The sequence below is a fragment of the Micropterus dolomieu genome, linkage group LG04 (genome assembly GCF_021292245.1).
Source record: "Micropterus dolomieu isolate WLL.071019.BEF.003 ecotype Adirondacks linkage group LG04, ASM2129224v1, whole genome shotgun sequence".
Taxonomy (NCBI): Eukaryota; Metazoa; Chordata; class Actinopteri; order Centrarchiformes; family Centrarchidae; genus Micropterus; species Micropterus dolomieu.
The window spans coordinates 10,207,650-10,230,840 of NC_060153.1; the positions used below are offsets into that span (position 1 = coordinate 10,207,650).

Here is a 23,191-nt window from a genome sequence, read left to right on the forward strand (position 1 = left end):
AGCGTAAAACATTGTGATGAATATCAGAAACTATGTAGCTGCCTGCGGTGATTTCAGGTTCACCAGTATCAGTTGGACGACGCAGCTGCGTTCTCATTGGTCTGGGATGGCTTACGTAAGAACATCTCTGATCTGCTATTGGACAGACTCGCTGTCAGTGACTAGCTGAGGGGAAAAAGGGGGAATGGACGCAGAGATACAGCATCTGTAGCAAAGGATGAAGGTTGTGTCAGATTCAACGGTTTTTCCTTAAAAATAACGAAAAAGAATAGCGGCTGACATCATGGTATGTATATGAGGATTTTGTATTTTGTTGTAATGCTGGTAAAATAGGCTGTTTGTCGTGCGACATTGCGTATTTGCGTTTGACATTTCCTGTTAGGAGCCCGATGTGTAGCTGTTATACAATAATTTCCCTGTTTATAGTGAACTGTGCATATTAACAGGTGAACAGAATGTGTATGCGCATGTATTTTAGGCTTATAATAGGCCTATGTTTTGAGCATATCATATCTCGTATAAAAACACACATATGGCAAGGCACCAGGTATGTTTGAGGAACATTTCCATGAAATAAAATTAAAGTTGCTCGTGTTTTTCCACAAATTTACAGTATGGTTTTGTGAATCACGCCTTGGAGCTCCTCGTTTTAAGGAACTACGGCCCGGAAGTGTGGGAAGATATCAAGTGAGTTTCTGTATCATATGTTTACTATTCGGCCCATTTGGTATTATAGGTTACTCTGTGGTCAACCAGACCACAACAGGGATACAAGACAGGGCTACTGGATAGCCAAGCTCTGTGCCAGCAGGGATAGACATTTGCTTTTACTCTAATGATTAACCCTAATCCTCTGAAACTCAGATTCAGATGGTGAAAAAAAAGATATCACAATTTGAGGTCTGTCCCACAGCAACTTCACTTTTTTTTAGTTAGTAGCTCCAATAATTGTAGGGTGAAATACAGCTGAGAAAACATTTGTTTAATGCTCATAATTAGGCTGCATTTGTGAAATAACTATTCAGATCCCTTGTATTAAAGTAGTATTACAACAATGTAAAAATGTGCAGGTATGATCAGCAAATTACAAAGTCAAAGAAGTCCTTATGTGTTACTGGTATATTACATTATTTGATTGTTATTAGTGATGCGTTAATGTATCTGTAATATTTTTTATGTAGCAGCAGGTTGAGGTGGAAGTAATCTCTACGGCTTTATACATTTTTAGGGTAGTAATCAACAATGTACACATATTTTATAATATGGTAATAATTTGTGTACAGTATGTATGTATTTTTTATGTAAAAAAGTAACTACTTCTAGCTGTAAAATTAATGTAGTGCAACTGTTAGTACAACTGTTCCCTTTGAAATGTGCAGTAGAAAGTGAAAAATTAAATTAAAAAAAAATTATAGCACTTGAATAGTACTTCATGAGTAGTAGTATGTCATGAGTCTAAAATATCAACTTTTCAGTAGCTTAGTAACTGTTCTGTTTTCAGCTTTGTAGCACTGCATTTATAGATAATCCAATTTAAATTGTGGGTTTTAAATTTGTTTATTTAGCATAAGAAGTCGGAGGATTTTATCAACCCATTAAGTAACACTTAATTTTTAACTTTATCTGAAACAATTGAAACACACCAAATTAGGTGTGATTTTCACTGGATTGCTAAGAGTAGGCTTCAATTCTGGTTGGGAAATAATGATTATTCTTTATTTTTTTTACTTAAAGTATGTATACTATATCCATCAAAGCAGAATGTAAATGCTAATTCCCCCCCTAAAAATACAGAGGACATGACCTCGATGTGCACAATGGTAGCTACACCCTGCTTAACTTAAGTAAAGTACATAAGTCATTTTACTAATTTAATTACATGCCACCATTGTCAGACTGTATCTTAATAGAGGGAGAATGTGGTACACCCCATTCCAACAAAACACACACACACACACACACACACACACACACACACACGATGCATGTAATTCCACTATAATGTTAACATTTTATCAGCATGTTGAAATGTCTTAACTGCCCTAGACTTGAACCTGCCAAAAAAAGAATTAGAAAAAATAAAACAACCAGCAGCAGCTGTCTTGTGTGAATGTTCTCAAACTGGAGCTCTCTGCGGCATCTTTTGTTATCTCTGCAAATGTAATTCATTGTTATTTATTGCACAATTTATCATGTTTGGTCTGTTTTCAGATTTTGATGAGGTGAACAATTTCAATATGAATTCTTGTTTTCTTTACAAAAGTTTTCAAGGCTTGGTATGTTTTTTCAGCTGTTATAGGTTTAGATAAAATGGCAGCTTCTGGTCAGGCCTGTAAATCATTTCTGTTTTCTCAGTGAAACAGAAGTAATCAGAACCTCATTAAGTTTTCTGACAATTTTATTCGATTGTCAAATGTATAAATAGCAAAGGGCACTCTGAGCTTGGAGCTGTGCTTTTTACCAAAGGACCTGCTGTAGATCTAAACCTGCACTTGTTTAAGTATGTTGTTCAGTGTAGTTATTAAACCACACGACCGCTTCAAAACAATATTTTAACCTTTTTTAAGCCACTGTAATGTAAATCAAGACGGCTCATTCTGACTGGCCACAAATAAGGCCGTTGTTATCGAATCATTCCTGTAAACAGAAGTCTGTCTGTGATTTAAGCAACAATAGAAAAGCCACTGGTTGCTTGAACAAGTTGCCTATATTGACTGTTTACCTCTGCTGTGACATTTCATGAGTGATGACTTCACTTTGTTTTCAGGAGGGAGGCGCAGCTTGATATTGAGGGTCAGTTCCTGGTTAGAATCATATATGAAGATGGCAAGACATACGATCTTGTCGCTGCTGCAAGTAAAGTTCTCAGTAAGTGACAGCATGCTTTTTAAAAAACAATTACTGGAAAAAAAATTGCCACATTTTGTGGTGCATGATACGAATAGAGCTTTATAGCATAATAACAATTGGTATCACAAACTGAGGTACAGATGAGAATCCTTTCTGTATTTCAGAGATCGATGCGGGAGACATCTTGCAGATGTTTGGGAAGATGTTCTTTGAATTTTGCCAAGAGTCGGGATATGACACTATCTTGCGAGTGTTAGGATCAAATGTTCGTGAATTCCTGCAGGTAGGCTCTCTCCTATATGCATGGACAGCTAAACGGTAATACTAACTAAAATAGTTTGTTAAAATGTAACATTTAAAGGAGTACTGGAGTACTGCTCAGCCAGTGAAAACAGTTGTATAATGTCTTCTGTCAAGTCTAAGAAAATAACCCCTGATGATGTCATGGTAATGCCATCAGGGTCATCTCAGTTTGTGGTTCAGACTTTGAATTATTCACAGAAAGCCTGTATTAATAACTGGGGGAGTTTGAAAGATGTGAGCATTTTATATTAACTATTATTAGCATATGGGAACTGTAGGATCCAGCATTTTTGGAACTTGACCCATACTTGGGACAAGACATGGTGCCAATTAAATTTTGGCTGAGCCGTTTTAATAACAGAAGTTTGTACTGTTTCCCTTTCGTTGACGGTTTCCAAATGCTAGTCCTGATAAAACAGGACTGATATTATGCTGGGGAAGGCGACTAGCACGTCTGCTTGATTATGATACTTTCAAAATCTGTTTCTAAAACATTTTTCAATCCAGAGGTAGCTTATTATTTACCCACAAGAGTTTGTATTTATTACAAGCGGCAAAAAAAAGTACATCCCCTCCCACCCCAGGAAAATGGGACAAGATTGAGGTTAGCAAAATAGCCTTGCTAGCATCCGAGCACCTCCCCTGAAGTGGCTCTACGACCCCCAAGGGGGCCCACCCCGCTGTTTAATAACCACTGGTTTAGACCAATACATCCATTAATTTTGAACACTGCCATTTTAATTCTGTTTAAAGAAATACCATCTTGTTTGGTTGATCTGGCTGGATTATTATTTATTTAAGTTGATTGCAGGGAAAGAGAGATCGACTGATGAGTGAGCTCGGTTCACTTTTCAACAGAAATGCTCTATGCTTTCAAGGCAATATAGAGACAATCCAGTTAGGCAGAAATTTTTAGCTCTACATCCATCTTGCCCACATTGCCAACATGTTTTGTGTATTTAAATGTTCATTTTATTAATTTTAAAGATAAGTTAAGAAAATACATGTAATTTAGTGTAACAGCGCTGTGCCTGCTAAAAGTCAACGTATCTCAGCCACTGCTGCTTCAATTTTGAACATTGATTTTCTGCCTCTCACAAGTCCCCTATCTTTAGGGATGTGCAATACTAAATAGCTGGAGCAGGTTTCATGTATAATGTACAGCATCATCATCCAAAGTATTATACCTCAGCCAGCCTTTAATTAACTGTGCTGTAATTGAAATTTGCATATTTCATCTTTAATCTTACTTTTCAGAATTTGGATGCTCTACATGACCACCTAGGTACCATTTATCCTGGGATGAGGGCTCCCTCGTTTCGCTGCACCGATGCAGAGAAGGGGAACAATCTGATTCTTCACTATTACTCGGAGAGAGAAGGCCTGCAAGACATTGTGATTGGCATCATTAAAACTGTCGCTCAACAAATCCATGGAACAGAGATAGAGATGAAGGTCTGCTTTGCTGTTTTTGTTCTTTTGTCTTGTGCACCGTGAACCCACATCTCTGATGGCTCACACTCTGCTACTGATAATGAATGAAGATGGCTTTACATTTTCCCCTGTTCCTCTCTAACTTGTTAAATTCACCATTTAATTGAGCCTTTTAGTCCCTGTAATGTTTTGTGTCAGATTGTGCGTCTCAAAATATACATTGAAGAGGTTGTGAAGATTATGAGAAGATTAAACACAAAGTTCGAAAATACCCAAACAGAAACAGTGCTGCGCTTTGACAACAGCAGTTCAGCAGTGAATTTTGTGAGTCAGAGGATATTTTTAGATCTAAGTTATAGTGTCTCTAGCTTGGGAGTCTTTGAGGGAGTTTTTTCCTTCCATGGTTTTATTTGAACTTTGTCAAACTGTAGATGAATTTAAATTGGTCATTGGCTGCACATTTATTAGATAATTCACCTTGAGGAGCGATCAAATTTTTTTTACCTTTGCACATTTACGCGACCACACTAATCAGGTTTTGTCTAAATTAGTATGAATAAGTCATAAACTATCAGCATATTTGTATCTGTATGTTAATGTGCAGCCCACAAACCACACCCTGTAATCTGCACCAATAACTGTGGCATGTTATTCTCCGAAGACATCTCCTGCACTTTGGCCAGAGTTTCCTCTTCGTTTCTTAGGCGTTCTCAGGAACTTAATTATATTGTACAGACAGGGTAATATTTTTCAGCAATTGTGTGTGTAATGAAAGAACAGAAAATGGCAGACGCTCCAAATGTGACACCCAATTTCTGGAAATATTAGCCTCTGTTGCTGTGGCAACAGGGTGCAGAGACAGCAGCTTGACGTCAGCATGCCTTATGCCCATAAACCCACTGAATGTCATTTTACACTGTCTTAATTCTATAATAATAGACTTTAGGTCGTTAATATAATTAATGGGATAATATTAATGACACGTATATTGTAATGATGAAATATTTAATAAAAACATTTTATATCTGTAACCATGTGACACACAATAGGCCCGTTTAACTTAATTTCAGCTTAATTATGTCAGTTTTGCCACAATAACATCAATATTCGATCGATTATGTAACTTCATCTGATGCAGATGATCCAACCAAAAAGTGAGGAGTGCGACCACATCAAGTTTCTGATTGAGGAGAAGGACTCGGAGGAAGAGGCGTTCTACGAGGACCTGGATGGCTTCGAAGAGAACGGCACACAGGAGACTCGGATCAGCCCATACACGTTTTGCAAGGCCTTCCCGTTCCACCTCATGTTTGACAAAGACCTGATGCTCACACAGTGCGGGAATGCCATTTATCGAGTCCTGCCTCAGGTGTGGATTCACATTTAATTGTGCAAAAGTCCGTTTTACATGCCACAAACACAGTTTCATCAAGTGAGCACTTTATTATATTTTAGTAGGACTTGTATTTGTCTCAAACTTGGTCTGGATGCCCAGAATGCAGCAGAAATTTATTATATGCGTAGACAACCAGGCAATTTTTTCTAATCTCATGAAACTGAAATATACATATCTTATTTTATTCCCAGCTCCAACCTGGTACCTGTATCCTCCCTTCAGTTTTTTCTTTGGTCCGTCCTCACATTGACTTCAGTTTTCATGGGATCCTCTCCCACATCAACACCGTCTTCGTTCTGCGAAGCAAGGTAAATATGATATATTATTTCATTTTTGTCACAGTACACGGATGACTTTTCTTAAATGAACATTTTTTCCCCAGGAGGCAGATCACACCCTGGTCTAAATTATCAAAACATGGTTTGATTGTACATAAAACAATGTGAAGAAGAAGAGTGTTTATAGTCTTATATATTAATATTGATGTCCCACTGAAATTTTTAGCAGCTGCGTGATAGTGTATTTTGACTCATCAACACTGTTAATGAGGATGAACTTGTTTACATGCAGATTACGGAGCATGTAAACAATGAATCAATTAAACAAACTCATATGTAGCATTTTATATTTCATTGTATACGTGGATACAAGAGTGCAAATGTCCTGAATAAAGAACTCAACTTTATACTTGACATGCAAGATAGATAGTTCTGGGAGAACTGAGAAACGTACAAAGGACAGAGTAGAAAGATGAAGGTATTGAGAAGTAAAAAGTATTGAGAAACAAAGATGTCAGTGTAAAATCAAATGAAAACTCAGGAGGGAAAAGTACAATAAGAATAGAAATCAGTTACATGTGCACACCTGCGTGTACTCATGAGACAAAAAATGCTTCGGTGTTAAAATAATAGCTGCAGGGCCTTGAAAAAATCCAGATTGAAAAAGTAGATTGTACTTATTGTGGAGAAACTAACAATACGTCACGATGCAAGAAAAAAAAAATTGATCGTTGTACTTTACACACTTAAAATATGAACTAATTCTCTCCAATGGTGGATGGGCATGTGACACTTAAGGCAAAAAAGAAGATAACATACAGATTTAAAACTAAAGAGTGAATTGAGCTTAAGCAGATTTAAAGAAAACCATATAATGAAATATTCATAAGTGTCGTGCAATCCTGACAGGAGGGCCTGCTGAATGTGGAGACCGTAGAGAACGAGGACGAGCTGACGGGGGTGGAGATCAGCTGTCTGAGATTGAAAGGACAGATGATTTACTTGCCAGAGGCGGAGAACATCCTTTTTCTTTGCTCACCCAGGTAAACCCACAGTGCAGTCTGCCCTGACAGAAGTACAGACTGAATATACACACCAATACACATAGATTCTCTTTTAGCCCTGCACTGAATGGTGAATTAAATTCGAACTTCAAAGGTTTAGCCTATTTTGGCGAATACCACTGCTCTTCTATGTATATAGAAATAAAAACATACTACATACATAAACCACAAGTTTAACTAAAATTGTTAAGTTGCTCCAATTTCCTACAGTTGCTCACAACGTCACAACAGTGTTTGTGTTTGTTTAGTGTTTCGTCTGTACCACTATATTGATAATATGCAGGGAGGTTACAAGCAGGATGGTTAACTATGTATGTGTTGGTCCTTCTCTCAGTGCTTTTCATTCCTTACTCTGTGATGTCAGCCCAAAAGCGATTTGTTCTTAATGAAGACCTAACTCTTAAAAAATGTGTCACAAATGTGTTCTTTCATTTTTTTTTTATGGATTTAGTAATTAAAACATGTGGGTACTGTAGATTATATAAAATGGTACACAAGCAGGAGCGAATAGTAAATTTGTTGGGGACTATTTCTAGATGCGGATGTGACACCAAGTATTTATGGCAGCAGGGCAGTTTATTTGGGATTGGACTCAAAATAAACAGTGTAAACAGTGCCCATGTTCACCATAATAAAAGGAATGTGTCACCCAGCGTAATGGTGTGCCTCATTTATGAGGCTTTAAAAAGGGCATTGTAGCAAATTTAGGCACTTTGATAAAGGTGGGGGGCTTTGAGAAACAGGTTAGTATGGTTTCAAAAACACTGGTACTAGTCCCAAAGTTTCCATAATTCAACTTCATAATAGACCTTCCCTGTCCATCAAATGTCCATTCCTATCAAACTCCACATCCCCAATTTGTAAAACCCTTCTGTTATACATTTTATGTTTCAACTATAATCCAATATAGCCATGATTATGTCATCAGGGTAACTTATATCTAAGATGTTAGAAAGCTCCTCCAGAGTCACACGTAAACTGGGCCCGTATTCATAAAGATTCTAAGAATTCTCTCAGGAAACTCTTAATTTAGCTTTAAAACCTTTACATAGGAGTCTTAGCTTAAGAGCGATCAGGGACTGATCAGGGACTATTTGACCGTTCTCACACACACACATTATATATGTGTATATAGATCCTGTTTTTTATTTACCATGCTGTTAATTTCCTATAAGGTATTTGATTGGCTTAGAATGATAAAAATTGTTCCACTCTTTCCAATTACACTGATTGCTGGCATGTCTATTTAAGTGGTGGTTTGAATGTTTGAATGTATCAAACATGGAATCAAAGCCAAGAAGGGCGAGACAGCCCAACTGGACAGAGGAACAGTGTTTGCTGTTAGCCCAGTTAGCGGATGAACACAAGGCCATTCTAAAAGGAAAATTCGTCCGGCTGTCACAGCACGGGGCAAGAAGCAGATGTGTGAGCATATATCACAAACTATTACCGGTTCATTCCCCCTGCTTGTGCGCACCAGGGAAGCCTGCTATATTCATAAATGCAGTTTTTTGCAAGGTGGGAATGTCCAGTGGAAACGAAATGAACTGCGACACAATAAGAGGTTCTGAAAGTGCTGTAATTGTTTGTGTGATCACCCTGCTTACAGAAGGTTGTGACAGACCCAAATCATCACTGCTGCATTGTTGCATTTTCCCAGTTGCCAAATATCGTAATGTAGTGATTACTTTCATTTCTGGCGCTATGGCATTCCTGTGCTGTGTCGGAGTTGTTAGCGCGTCTTTGCTCCTAACAATTTTGACCTTAAGACCTCTTTTAAGGGTTAAGATGCTTTCTGAATTACTTTTTTCTTTACTAGGATTTTTTCTTCAATTGTAAGAGTAAACGCCCACATTTCTAAGAATTTTCTTAGAATCTTTATGTCTAAAATTGGTGGACTACCCCTTTAAAAGTTTTTCTGACAGCTTTGGACACTAAGGCACAGAGAAATCAGGCTTTGGCTTCACAAATAATACATATAGGATAAATTCATTGCTGGTTTTCATATTTTAAAAGGGATTTGTTGACATTAAGAACAATGTAGAATATATACTTATCCTTTAACAGCATATATTTTTAGCAATAAATTCAAGGGTAATAAATGTTTTCCATGCAGTTACACAGTCAAATAATCAACCATTAACTAGTAAGCTCAAATATATTTAGCTTTTATATTAACATAAACAAAAAATGTATAGGTACATGGTCAGAGAAAAACCCACAGAGCGACAAAGAGTCACCTCAGGGCTGGTAATTACAATGGTTCTTCTGTTGTGACCTCCATTAGCCTACGTGGCCCTTATATAACCAATCAGACATTTCTATTGAAACATCAGACCCAGGCGAGCAGGGTTCAAAAGATCTTGTTCTCACAGATCGAAGACTCAAAGGTCGCTGTCTGACAGGAAATAACGGGCTGAATCAGAAAAGCAAAGCTCGTGTGTGAGCGTCTGACCTCACAGTGCAAGAGGCACATGTATCTGGACACAGTAGGCTCAGCCCGGAAAGGACAATGATGATCTCATTGTTGGTGGTTCATCCTTTATGTTCTGTTTAATTTACGATGATTTCTGACCAAGAAAAAACAAGGATGCAGTTTTCCTTAGGCACAAATCAGCCATTTTCGCTGTGTCACTGTTTTTCTAGTGTTATGAACCTGGATGATCTCACACGAAGGGGGCTATACCTGAGTGACATCCCGCTACATGATGCCACGCGTGACCTGGTGCTGCTGGGCGAGCAGTTTCGTGAGGAGTACAAGCTGACCCAAGAGCTGGAAATCTTGACAGATCGTCTGCAGCACACACTCCGGGCCCTGGAGGATGAGAAGAAAAAGACAGACAGGTTTGACTGTTTTTCTAGATTAGTTTAATCAGTTGGCCTAAATATCCGGTGTAAACCATAGCTTCAGCTTTCAGTTAATGAGTTCCTATCACTAAACATCTCGCAGAAACAGTAGAGGAATTATAACACACATTAATGTATCATGAAAATGTAGTTTAAATGTAGCTTAAGAAATGATCCTCAGACCTGCTAGATACTTATTTGATCCAACCTCAGCAATGTAAAAATTGCAAATACACTTAAGGATATACTTTATCTACCCTCAAACTATGGCATGTATACAATTGTATGTAACTGTATGGATGTAGGTCAAAAGTGAGGTTTTTGTACCAGTGGTTCCCAAACCTTTAAGCTTGTGACCCTTTAAAACAAAGCAATGTCAGCTTGCAAAATTTCTATAGTATGATCTGTGAGCAGTTCAAGCAAGGATTTTTTTTTACCTTCTAAAACAGTTTAATCTGAATAATTTTGAGGTACCTAGTAAAAAGCAAAGATCAGATAAATGTCATAGTGTTACGTACCAGAAATATAAATTTGCGTTGTACAGTATCTTGTGACCCCTTGGAGGGGTCCCAACCCCCAGGTTGCGAACCACTGCTTTAAGCAATAACTTGTTTTTTCTTTCACACAAATTTTGCAGTGTTTACAAACGTCTCCCTCTAATGATTGATTGATTAAAAGATTGTGTATTACAGTTAATTATTATTAATGACTTAATTGTATATAATTATATACCACAGCTGTATTATGTTATTATCTGCAAGTTGTGAGTCAACCTCAAAATCACTACAATTAATGTATCATACCATTGCTGTTATTTTTGTTTAATCCCCTTTGTTGTAAAAATAATTGGCAAAGATTGTTCATCAGTCTGCTTTTTTGGGAGATAAAAAGAGTAGTCTGTTCAAGTATTCCCTTTTAAGGATGGACTTGATACAAGAAACTCAGATACAGCAGGACACAACAGGTCTTAGACCCATACAGTTATGTTGAGGATAAAAGAGAGTAGGACCACCTAGGGTCAGAATCTATTGTTGTATCCAAGCTGGTATTTGCCCAAGCTACTCTTCAGTCCCTGTTATGGTGAAGACACTCAGTTGGTTTTAACTCTGGCTTTTAGAAAAGGGCTTGTCATAGTAATTTGGCACAGCAGTGGGTGACAGCTGCAGAGGAGCATGGAGGTGGAGCGTGGTCTTTATTAAGACTGCTGTTGCAACCCAATCTTCTCATAGGAAAAGACTTTCACTCTGCTGGTGGATCACTATATTACTATTCTCGCTATTCTCCAGTCTCAGAGTGCCTTGGGCTCCGAACATTGATTAGACATCATGCTTCCTCTCTAAATATTTAAGAGAACTGCTGCTGCACTCTCGTTGCCGTCTAAGAGCTTTACAACACTGTTTTCTGATAATGAAAACACACATTTATGCTTTTTTTGCTGCTGTTCAGGCGTGTGCCTTACTAAGAGAAAAACACTACACCTCATATGTGGACCGTTAAAGATGTTACAGATAAACATGCGTAGTCTCATCCCCTAGGTAAATATACTCTATTTGCGTGTATAGATTTTTGTGTGGTGACTGTTATCTGTTCTGTATGTATCATGTGTCCTCAAATTATAATGCAGCATGGAAGGTATTTTGCTTTTAACGGGCAGCCATGATCTAACCAGTTACCATAGAAACAGCACACTCCCATCTGAGAGCAGCTTGCATAGCGAAATGACCAAAAGGTGGTGGGTGAGCAAATAAAATGCTGATCCAAAGGATGGACTCCAGTCTGGCAGCACCAGCCCATTACTCTGCCGCTCAAGTACACCATAACTACTCTTTTGCTCAAAATGTTCGTTTCATTTCTCTTCTTCCTTTTAGATTGCTCTATTCCGTTCTGCCGCCATCTGTTGCCAACGAGCTGCGGCACAAACGGCCTGTCCCGGCGAAACGCTATGACAACGTGACCATCCTCTTCAGTGGCATCGTAGGATTCAATGCCTTCTGCAGCAAGCACGCCTCGGCCGAGGGAGCCATCAAGATAGTCAACTTGCTCAACGATGTTTACACACGTTTTGACATCTTGACAGACTCTCGGAATAACCCTTATGTATACAAGGTCGGAAGCAAGAATTTTACCATGACAGTATATCACGCATTTGTGTACATTTCTCTCAGTAAAGGAATAAAAACAGAAAGATCTATGCAGCAAAGTCTGCAATCTAAAATCTTCAGTATGTTCTTTGCTGGTTCTTCAGCTTGAATGCACCAGTGAAGCACACCGACTCTCTTGGTGAATAATGTTGTGCAATATGCACATACAAGTCAGTAAGAGAGTATTTATATCAATTAACTGGAGTTTTTAGAAGAGTTGTACTAACTTCTAAACACAGTGTAGTTTTACAGAGGGACTGCACCACTTTATAGGCCTCATGCAGCAGATTTACACTCTAGGCTTTCAGACAAGAATGCACTTTAAGAAGTCAAACAGACCCAGACACTTCCAGGGGATATGCCTCAGGCACTGGGTCACCAAAAGAAGTAATATTTACTCTACAAGCTGAATGGCTAGGTGGTCCTAGGTTTTAGCGGGGCTCAAAGAGGCCCTGCATGTCTTAAAGCTGATGTAAGTGTTTAAGTGTTTATTTCAGGGTGTTTCAGTTTATTTCTAGCTTCATGGTGCATTCAAAAAAAAGCCTTTGTAGCACAGCAGGAACAGACCATTTTACATGAGCCAAAAGAAAAGCAAAATAGATTGTAATTCATGTGAAGAATGACAAAATTTGTTTTTTTTATGTGCACACACACAGGTGGAAACAGTGGGTGATAAGTATATGACAGTGAGCGGCCTACCAGAGCCGTGCACACACCACGCCAAGTCAATCTGCCACCTCGCTCTTGATATGCTGGAGATTGCCGGACAAGTCAAAGTGGATGATGAACCAGTACAGGTTTGATTAGTTTCTTCGTCTTCAGAAATGCTTTCTGTGGTGCTTTCTAGCTATATGTTAAAATTCTGAGTGATGAAAGTCAAAACTGTCTAATACTAAATACTGTTATTTGTATGCATTGTACACATGCTAAGCTACACTGAGCACACACCAAAAGAAGGTAATATATAGCATATTATATTCTTTCATTTTTTGGCAATATCTACTAAATGTAAGGGCGACCCGTCTTATGCTTCACACTCATTTACAAATGAGTGCAGGTATCATGTACCAAAACTGTACTTTTGATCCCTTTTGAAATTAATTTTAGTGAATCAAAGTTTGTTTATGCTTCGGTTTCAAAGAAGGCACTGACGGTGCCGCAGCACTTATTGTTTGATTGGGTGGAAAGGCCTGAGCACTTCCTCCTCCAGGTGAACCTTATTATAGATGTAACACATGGCGGGTGTCTGCAGCCGTCCCCAGTGTAACTGTAGACTCTGCAGTGAAAAAGACTGGCGTCCATAGGTACTTTGGCAAATTGGGAGAAATATGAAAAAACATACAATTTATACACAGAACAACACATGCGGAATATGTTATCTGAATTTAACCAATCCTAATTAAGGAGCAGTGGGCAGCCTTTGTGTAGCTGGGTTCAGGGCCTTGCACAAGGGCACCTTCGGCAGTGGTCCGTGCTGGACTCATAGACTGATAAAACACACTTTTATGATCATAACATGTTTAAGCATAAAAACATTTTATTTGAGTAACTGTCCAAATGACATCATAGACTGATGAAAAATCTCACTATGACATTTTTATAGTGGCAGGTTTGTGTGCCAATTAGCAGTATTTCTTGATTTTTCTGACCCCCCATATGTTGTCATGATTTTCAGTTTTCCTTGACATTTTTTTTTTTCTTTTAGCAATGCGACTGTTATTTTGGGACATATAATTTAGGCATATTGGAGCTCTGTCAGCTTTCTTATATTGCTTCATATGTTAAATTACTGAGTGCCAGACCTCGTTTGCAGCTGACAAATATTGCTAATTGGCATTTAGCCTAATATGACATGTTTTGCTGATTGATTTTAGAATAATGTTTCTGTGCATCTGGACATATTTCTATGCTGAAGTAATATGTTGTGAAAAGTTGGATAAAAAACAGCAGACTTTTGTTTAACTGACTGCTGGAGATTGTTATTATATCAATGACTGTTGAGACTTAACTTCGGAAAATGATGTCTGGTTAACAAAAGGCTGTTTATTTTGAGACATGGCACTGGCTGAAGAGGAGTCCGTTTTAGCAGCAGAAACAAACTCAAATCATCTCACGATCCTGTGTCTAAGAATAAATTTTCATTTGTCCCAGACACTCACAGCGTGTTCATGCTCTGAAGACAACAAGCACTGAAGTGCCTACAAGTTCAAGTGTAAATATTAGTCTGCAGATTGCCTAGGGCTTGCTTTGGAATAGCTTTATTGCAAACCTAAAAAAAAAAATCTTATTTTGTACATGGAGTGATATCTGGCAAACTTAACCTTATATCCACCCACCAAATGTTGCACCTTTTCAGTCGATAGCTTTAAGAATATGTACCAAGACAAGCATTCAGCTGGGTAGCTGCTTGCAATATTTCCCCCCGTCTCTCTCTCTCTCTCTGGAGCACAAGTCATTAGTCCTTGATGTAGCATTTACACAGGTTTATCCGAGTGCTATGATAATTTTTCTCACACATAAGCATTGCATTTTGAAAAAGATAAATGGGGTGCTGCTTTAAGCAATGAGTTTACCACAGACTAATGATCAGCACTACTCAGCAGATAATAAATATTTAAGCTGGGTTTTACCAGTATTTTAAAAGAAATAGTGATATCTTTGGCATATTTATTGAACTTTAATTTTAAAACTGACATATGGAGGAAGAGCCTCCTTTTTCATTCCCCTTTTTTTTGCAGATTACTATTGGGATCCATACAGGTGAAGTGGTGACTGGGGTGATTGGCCAGAGGATGCCCAGATATTGCCTTTTTGGAAATACGGTCAACCTCACAAGTCGTACAGAAACTACTGGTGAAAAGGGGAAAATAAATGTCTCTGAATATACTTGCCGGTAGGTAGAAGTACCTCCTTATTTCATATCAGTAGCACATTGTCACCTGTTTTTTTGTTTGTTTGAGAAAGTAGGTGGCTTTGAAGGAGCTGTGCAGCTTGGTTAAACATCATGGTTGGAATCCATTTTAAACATAAACCATGAGGTGTTGATGTTGATACAAAAATGTTATAAGAGTTATAGTGAAAATACAATAAGACACAAAATCCCCCGGGGCTGTGCAGCGTGAGTGAAGATTTGTGATTGCGTTGACATTGTATTGCAGGTGTTTGCAGTCTACTGAGAATGCCGACCCTCAGTTTCATTTGGAGTATCGGGGCCCCATCACCATGAAAGGAAAGAAGGAACCGATGAAGGTGTGGTTTCTGTCCAGGAATCCCACTGACCCAGAGTGCACCACAGATAAAGTTTAACAAATCAACACCAAAACCCCCACGAGTAGATCAGGTGAAATAAAAAATGGTCTATCTATCTACAGACATGCAGATATTTTTTATATAATGAATCACAGCTGTTTCAAAGTGAAGTTGTACCATTGCTCTCCCTGCTTGTTTCTGCTTGACCATGATCTGCCCTGACATCACTGTTTTTTTTAGCGTAGACATAATAGTAAAGTGTTTCACACACAGAATATTCTCACATTGTTATTGTACATAACATCACTAAAGGTTTTGATATGCAAAACATTTTTCCATCTATCTTAAATGTTTTAGGTGCTAATTTGGTTAAATACTGTATTTGTTCTCAAGTCTGCCAAAGATACCGAGAATTTAAAGTCATTACACCATCAGTCTAAAATACTAATTATACTTAAATTAATAAAATATGTTTTAACCATTGTCATTTTCACTTTTAAGGGTGATAATGACAACAACTTCAATTAAAGTGACAGAAATGACTTGTGAGAGTATATTAGCTTGATGTCATGTTTGGGTCATTAAATTCGTGTCACTATTTGAGGGACCCATTTTTTTCTCATTGGATATGAGTTATGAAGTTTTACACTGAATATGTTACACTGGCAGAAAGAAAAAAAATTCAAATTTAGATATTATAGCTGTGGTATTTATATAGATTTATATCACCATGTTCACCAGTTCTTTGACACAAAAGCCACTCATTTATTACAATGAGATGTATTTCATGTTTAGTTGAAATAGAATTTAGTTTCAAGTCGAAAATTATACACGTTGAGCCACTGGTAAACTGTATTATTTATCTGTGACTGAATTATTAAAATAGTCCGATATTTAAAATGAGCACTACACACTACTTTATTTAATATATTTATTGCACCTCTCTTACTTATTACACTTTCACTTTTTGTCTGCTTCTGTGAAATTATATTGAGTACTATTTTCAGTTTTACTAAATGTTACGTTACATATTTGTTGTAAACATTATATTATTTTTTCATTAGAAAGTGTAATTATGACCTTTAGAAAACAGATTATACACTGACAAAAGCAAGGGAAAAAAATTTGTAAACTTTGTTATAGATGATGAAATCACTATGTGCTATATATGTTGGATTAATTTCACATGAGTAAACGTACCACGTTTTTTTCACCCTATTTTTCCAATGTCATTATCATTAAACCTCACATAATGTCCTTGCAAGGAATCCTCCCCAACCATGCAGCTTTCTGTGTAAGAAACAAACAGGTGCCTCTTGTACTGTACGAGTGCATTTCTGTGCTTGTAAGACACGATTGTTTTATTTTACCAATGTCGTGAGGGGACTAATAAAAATAGTCTTGAGAAGTTTTGGCTATATGATATTTCCTTTCTACAGCACCGGTGTTGTCATCAACCTTCTCACTGTGGCTTTTATAAAGACTCAACTTTACAGGTGAACAGAAAAAGTGATGGATGGTCTTTTTGTTCACTGAAGGCACTGTTTTAATCGGTTTTAATCCATTACAGACATTAGTGTAAGGCTGATTTCATATGGTCGATTATTTTGTAAAGCGCTCTCTCTAGTGGCCAGTCAGAAGATTACAATCCTGGAGACAAAACATCTATAAATTATAATGAAACGCAACGTCCTAGGAGAACAAGTGGATATTTCCTATTTGTGTGTGTGTGTGGGGGGGGGGGGTCACACCTGACACCACAATGCTCTCACTACAATCCTCCCTCTTTAAGAAGTCTGAATAGAAACCTCCTCTAGAAAAACCCAGTGCTGGTTTTAATGGACCTCTGCACACTAACTCAGTCCTCTTGAAGTCTGATGGGGCTAGGGGCCAATCTGCTGGGTCATTTGGTGGAGCAGCAACTGGGTTTGTTGCTCTTACAGGCTGCGGCTGGATGTGGATCAGCTGTGCTTGTACTGGCTGATGATCTAGCATCTACTGTACTGACAAACGTCAGCATAGCCCCTGCAAATTATAGATATTTTCTATATATTAATGCTATCAGCTGCATCAGGCACATTCTAACTGGCTCCTCCAGGATTTCCTTCAATACATTTTCATAATATAAAATACTATTTGTAAAATGACTCGGCTGAATATGTGATGCTTATTAGCCTATTTAGTGAGATGTGCATCCATAATGCCCAGTCTGTGCAGCTAATCAGCATATCAATAGTCATTGTGAATCCACTGCTTCCCATCTTGCATTAGTCAAGAGTTGTAATTAAACTTCACTTGTTCTTGTTCTTGATCTTGTTTTAAAATGATGTAGGCTATGAGGAGTGCCCTCACGTCCTGTCTGGACTGGTCCCACAGATGTTTCTTGCTGGAATGCGCCAGTTTAATTTTGTGCACGCGCATATATTCACGCGCAACGAGGCCATCTTTCCGTGCTACAGTTGATAAACGCCGCGGCCCGTTTGCGTTTATCAAGTGTAAAAAAATAGTTGTTTTTCACTCGACATTGTTCAGTCACAGTCGGGCAAGCAACCAAGACTGGGACAGACAAGAGATGCACGGCAGCTGCACATATAGGCTAGCCTATGATCTGGTGACATCAGACTTGGAGAGGAGAGAACACATGTTTACCTGACTGCTGTTCCCGCACTTCCCTCTCATTGAGTTTTTTTTTCTCTTTTCCTGCCTAGAAGAAGTCCGTCCTTATCCTCTCATCAAAATTGTAGCCGATACATTCGCGTTCTCCTTTGACAGCTCTGCGCTGGACTGTCGCTGCGTTTGCCGGTGTCGCATCAGCTGGCTGAAGTTGATCCAGCGCCGAGTCGGCTTTATCAGTTTAACATTTGTTTTTCAGTGCTGCTCAACTCAGGTGCGCTGCATGCTACTAATACCAATGTAACGAGGTCTCATGCAGAATATAACGAGGTAAAAAGTCGAGTTTTGGCTTTGAAATGTAGTGAAGTGAAAGTTAAAAGTTGCAACAACTAAAAATACTCAAGTAAAGTACAGATACAGAAACTACTTAAGTACAGTAACTAATTATTTGTCTTTTCACAACTGCACACCTGCTGCTGTTATTGTCACTAAAACAGAATTTTCACTTAATCATAGCATAGGCTGTTATAATTTATAGTGGGGTTACCGCAAAGTAGATGCAAACTTAAGTGAGTCCTACTATTAGGTCATTCCAAAATATAGCCTACCACATTGTCTCATATGTTAAAAGTAAACATGAAAAGTGATTTGTACTCAGACACTTTCTAGAAAAAAAACTTTTTGATTTTTTGTTAGCCCTGTGTGTGAAACATTACAATATACAGAGAATCGTTTATTTTATTTGTTTTATGAGTAAATGGATGATTTTCAGTATTTTGTTTTTGTTTTGTTTTGTTTCTTGCTTTCTATCAGTCCTTTAACTGACGTGGAAGTAGGCCTAAGTTACCTATTCACTTGTCTGTGGTCATCTGGCTGTTTCATTACTCTATAAAAAAATCAAGCTGAGGTTTTTTTTCTCCTGCTTTGAACCTAATGAAGACCTGCAATTAAAACAGATTCTATTCTTGTCTTATAAATCAGCCATAAAACCAATGAAGGCTCTTGTAAAAAGTGAATGAGTGCCCAAAGATTGAAATAGCCTATTACATGGTTCACTTGTGGTGCTAACATAGACTTTATAAAAGAAGGGTGCTAAACTCTAGTAGAATGAGCTAATGTTTTAGCTTCTCTCACACTATTACCTTCTCAGCTGCTCCATCGACTGCAGTTGGCAACCGTTTAAAGGAGAAAAGGTCTGATAAGCCAACTGTAAACTATCTAGCTGCTAGCCGTATCTCTCATTTATGAGCTTAGATTCCCGGTCACAGAGGTAACCACCAGTTTCTATGAAAGATAATTAAACTAATCTGTGATGTTTGAATAGCCCAGAAGACCGTGGTTTAAACAAACCATTTTCAGAATTCCCAAAGGGTCTTCTTACCATAAATTTTCCCTTCTGCTGGATGATTAAGCCATGATAAATGTGTGATAAATTTTTAGACCAAACCACTAATTGTTAATGGAGAAAATATGGACAGAATAATGACAAGGAAAATAATCGTTAGTTGCAGCCCTAGTGGTAGCTAAAGTATGTATTTGTCAGCCTGTTATGATGTTTTCTCCCCCCTTGTGCCCAGAAAACAATGCCGCAAAAGCTTGTAATATTGCTTGTTTAATGTAATATGCTCTACTTTTCAGGAAGGCGCTTTTCACACTCAGACAGTTCAAACTTTGCAGGGTTTGGTCTGAGGACCTCAGGGTATGCACAGGTTGGTGAGTAATACATCCATGGTAAAACAGTTTGGGTCACTGCAGTGATAGGCTATACCGGTCCTTTTATACACTATGTCATTATTTTGCATGCACTGTAACAACAGATACTACAACTAGTGGATAACATTGTAGGGTATAATTGTGTTAAAGATTAGCTTCAGTGGGGCTTGATCAAATATGTCTGAAGCTCACCTGTCAATTGCATCACTGCAGTCATAGTAGAAAGGTCTTTTGTGTAATAAGAGGCAGATTCATTGAAGGGGAAGTGAAGGTCAGGCAAAGATATCTTGTGCAACCCAGTAAGATGAGAACAAACTCAGATAAGAAAGATAATTGACATGTTCATCCCTTTGTCGTTGGCATGGAACATTTAAGAAATACATTTTCCTGTAGATTTCCTGCAGCTTTTTCTTACCAAAAACATTTTCTCATCTGCATAAACATTTACCCAGAGAGACTATAAAAGATACTGTATAAGCATAATCACACAATCAGTTGAGTTATCTTAATGACACAACTGCCAAATAATGACAGTATACACTAATGTTTGTTTAATATTAACTTCAAATATCAAAGGTCTCATTTATCAACAATGGCCAGATTAAGGTCAGAAGTATCACTGTATTTGTACAAAGCAATTACATCTAGTGCAGTAAAATCTTGGCTGAGTGACAAGAGGTGTAGCAAGGTGTTATTAGCTTGAGGTAAAGGCACCTAAAATAGACACTAAAAACATGGTTTTGTTTAAATATATACTTACTTACTTACTTTTATTTATTTTTGTATGCATGTTCAATTACTGGAGTACTAAGCACTGATAACTGTTTGTTAAGCTATGGCCAACACCCTTTGTAAACTGAGATACAGGGTTCAGCCTTTCAAAAGTATACGGTTTCATATGTTATGGTTTATGGCTGGCACACTTCTGTTCAGAACCATGGCATTGCCCAATCAGCTGTAGCTGTGGATATTACCTTGAGGAGATATGAGCTTTAAACGGCCACATCAGCATTGAAATAGATGACGAGATAAGAGGGCGGTTTAAAAGGAACGGCAGACTTTGAGTAAGACGCTCCTCTGCTGCAGAGTCGTCCAGTTTACCCTCACTGCCACCATGACCTTCAACGGCACCTGGAAAATTGATCGCAGTGATAACTATGAGAAATTCATGGAACAAATGGGTGAGTTATGTCAAACTGCTGATAAAATCCTGAAGACTGTGTAGCACACTTCTTTGATGAGTTGATGCATTGGTAGAAAAATCAGTGTGTGTGTGTGTGTCATTATGGTGTGTAGAATCTCTGTGTATCGAGATGACCGTACTATAATGAAGACCTGATAAGGCAGTTGATAAAGCACTAATAAAGGGCAGCTAGGCAGTAATATGGCACATTTAATGACACAAGTTGTTTCTAAATCAAAATCTCACTTATGCTGCAAACTGATAATCATGCAAATGTTTATTTGATCAAATCTATGAGATTTGAATTTTTTAAATGGGTGCAATCATAATATAAGTTATAAGTTAATAGCTTATGTCCTTCCATACTTACATAGAAGACTGAACCAAATACTGGAGCTAAAGTCACTTGGTGACACAATGACCTACTGCACATGCTTGTGATTTGGCTTGTGTACCTACTTAACCTCTACATGTACACAAACAAAGGAACTACCTGTACATGAAGTGATTAAACCCTGACAAACTTCCTTTGATTGTTCGTCACCTATTGCACATATTCCATGTGTCTGTTGATAGGAATTAACATGGTGAAGAGGAAGCTGGCTGCTCACGACAACCTCAAGATAACCATCGAACAGACTGGAGACAAGTTTCACGTCAAGGAGAGCAGTAATTTCCGCAACCTGGAAATAGATTTCACCCTGGGGGTCATCTTTGAGTACAGCCTTGCAGATGGAACAGAACTAAAAGTAAGTTAAAGTGACACCATTGTCCATCACTACACTTTATAATTACTCAGAAACTGGCCATTACAAGTTTTTAAGCTTGTCCCCAGTTATCAAAATGTCTGTCATTTTGTTTAATTAGCTATTAATAATTAATTAGTTCTAAATACTTTGAGATGAGCTGGGCATTCCCATCACTTTAGACTTTGAACCTTTGAGCTGCAAGAAAAGTTCATATGTTAGCTAAAGATACAATCCATACATCAAGGCTTGACTTTTATTGTGGTAACTCTTGGGTTAAGTTAATTTCAACTCACCAACCCCAACAGTCATAGCCATAAAACTGTCAACCTGCACAGCCTGCAAAACCTTTTCCATCTAGTGTTCATGTAATCAGTAATTTTCCTGTTTCACCCCGCAGGGCTCCTGGGACATGGAGGGAGACATGTTGAAGGGGGTTTTCAACAGAAAGGACAATGGAAAAGTACTGACAACAACCAGAATTGTCCAAGGAGATGAACTTATACAGGTAGGGTGGATTTATATTTATGCAAATTAGGCCAACATGATTTGATTTTAATATCAAACATTTGAGAAGCCTTATAAAAGGTGCAGAGAATCGGTTTAGCTGGGATACAGATAATTCTGTATTGTTTATTTGACATTCCAGCTGTCCTTGTAATGTCTGAGCTATGAGATACTGCATTATGATTTAAATACACATACACCGGTCGAACTCTGATATCCATCTACGTATGTGAATACATACGTAGATGCCCTTTCAGACACAACGTGATTTTAGCTGCGCTTGCCGCTGTGTTCAGTACACTCTGCACCCAGAAGTCCAAAGTTGAACTAGGCTGCCTGCAGTTCTGCACTGGTAAATGTTAGTATGGTCAAGCTACGACCAACACCCTTTGTAAACAGAGATAAAGGTCAAACAGGATGTTGAGCGGCACCCTGGGTCAAACGCTTTGTTTGACGCAGCGGAAAGCTGCGCGTTGTGTCTGAAAGGGCCTTTATGGATAAGGACCCCGCAGAATTTCATTATTAACTGGAGTAAACCCTCTTGATAATTCAGCCAGATGCAGAAACTTTGAAGTTATATAATAATAATAAAAATAATATATAATGTCGGACATCATTTTTTACCAACAGAGCTACAACTATGAAGGTGTGGACGCAAAGAGGATTTTCAAGAGGGGTTAGATCCAACTGATCACCAGAACTTTAATGTGACATGTTTAACTTCAGGATTACTTACAGTAGTGTGTTGAATTACCAACTAATTATACCAATACAGCCTTTGAAAAGTGTGCAACTTGCCTGTACAGTGTATGAATCAGTTTTGAATTGCACGGGATTTTGATACTTGCAGTAATAAAGCCATACTGT

The 23,191-nt window shown here is 38.1% G+C and overlaps 2 protein-coding genes across 3 annotated transcripts; both read left to right on the forward strand.

Moving 5' to 3' along the window:
* The first annotated feature begins 172 nt into the window (after positions 1-172).
* gucy1b1 (guanylate cyclase 1 soluble subunit beta 1) lies at positions 173-16,970 on the forward strand. The gene is made up of 13 exons (XM_046046902.1): positions 173-286; positions 614-687; positions 2,768-2,868; positions 3,015-3,133; positions 4,411-4,608; positions 5,726-5,956; positions 6,175-6,291; positions 7,171-7,304; positions 9,972-10,169; positions 12,041-12,278; positions 12,970-13,110; positions 15,052-15,206; positions 15,472-16,970. Exons 1-13 carry the CDS (start codon positions 284-286, stop codon positions 15,617-15,619), a joined length of 1,857 nt encoding a protein of 618 aa, XP_045902858.1. The 5' UTR covers positions 173-283; the 3' UTR covers positions 15,620-16,970.
* Positions 16,971-18,066: 1,096 nt separating this feature from the next.
* Positions 18,067-23,191, forward strand: fabp2 (fatty acid binding protein 2, intestinal). 2 transcript variants are annotated; one of them, XM_046046952.1, is made up of 6 exons: positions 18,067-18,505; positions 19,814-19,888; positions 20,975-21,069; positions 21,648-21,820; positions 22,218-22,325; positions 22,955-23,191. In XM_046046952.1, the coding sequence occupies exons 3-6, from the start codon at positions 21,003-21,005 to the stop codon at positions 23,003-23,005; spliced, it is 399 nt and encodes a 132-aa protein (XP_045902908.1). In that variant the 5' UTR covers positions 18,067-18,505; positions 19,814-19,888; positions 20,975-21,002; the 3' UTR covers positions 23,006-23,191. The 2 variants fall into 2 exon arrangements, with proteins under 2 accessions (XP_045902908.1, XP_045902909.1); XM_046046953.1 differs by having other exon boundaries at positions 18,067-18,449.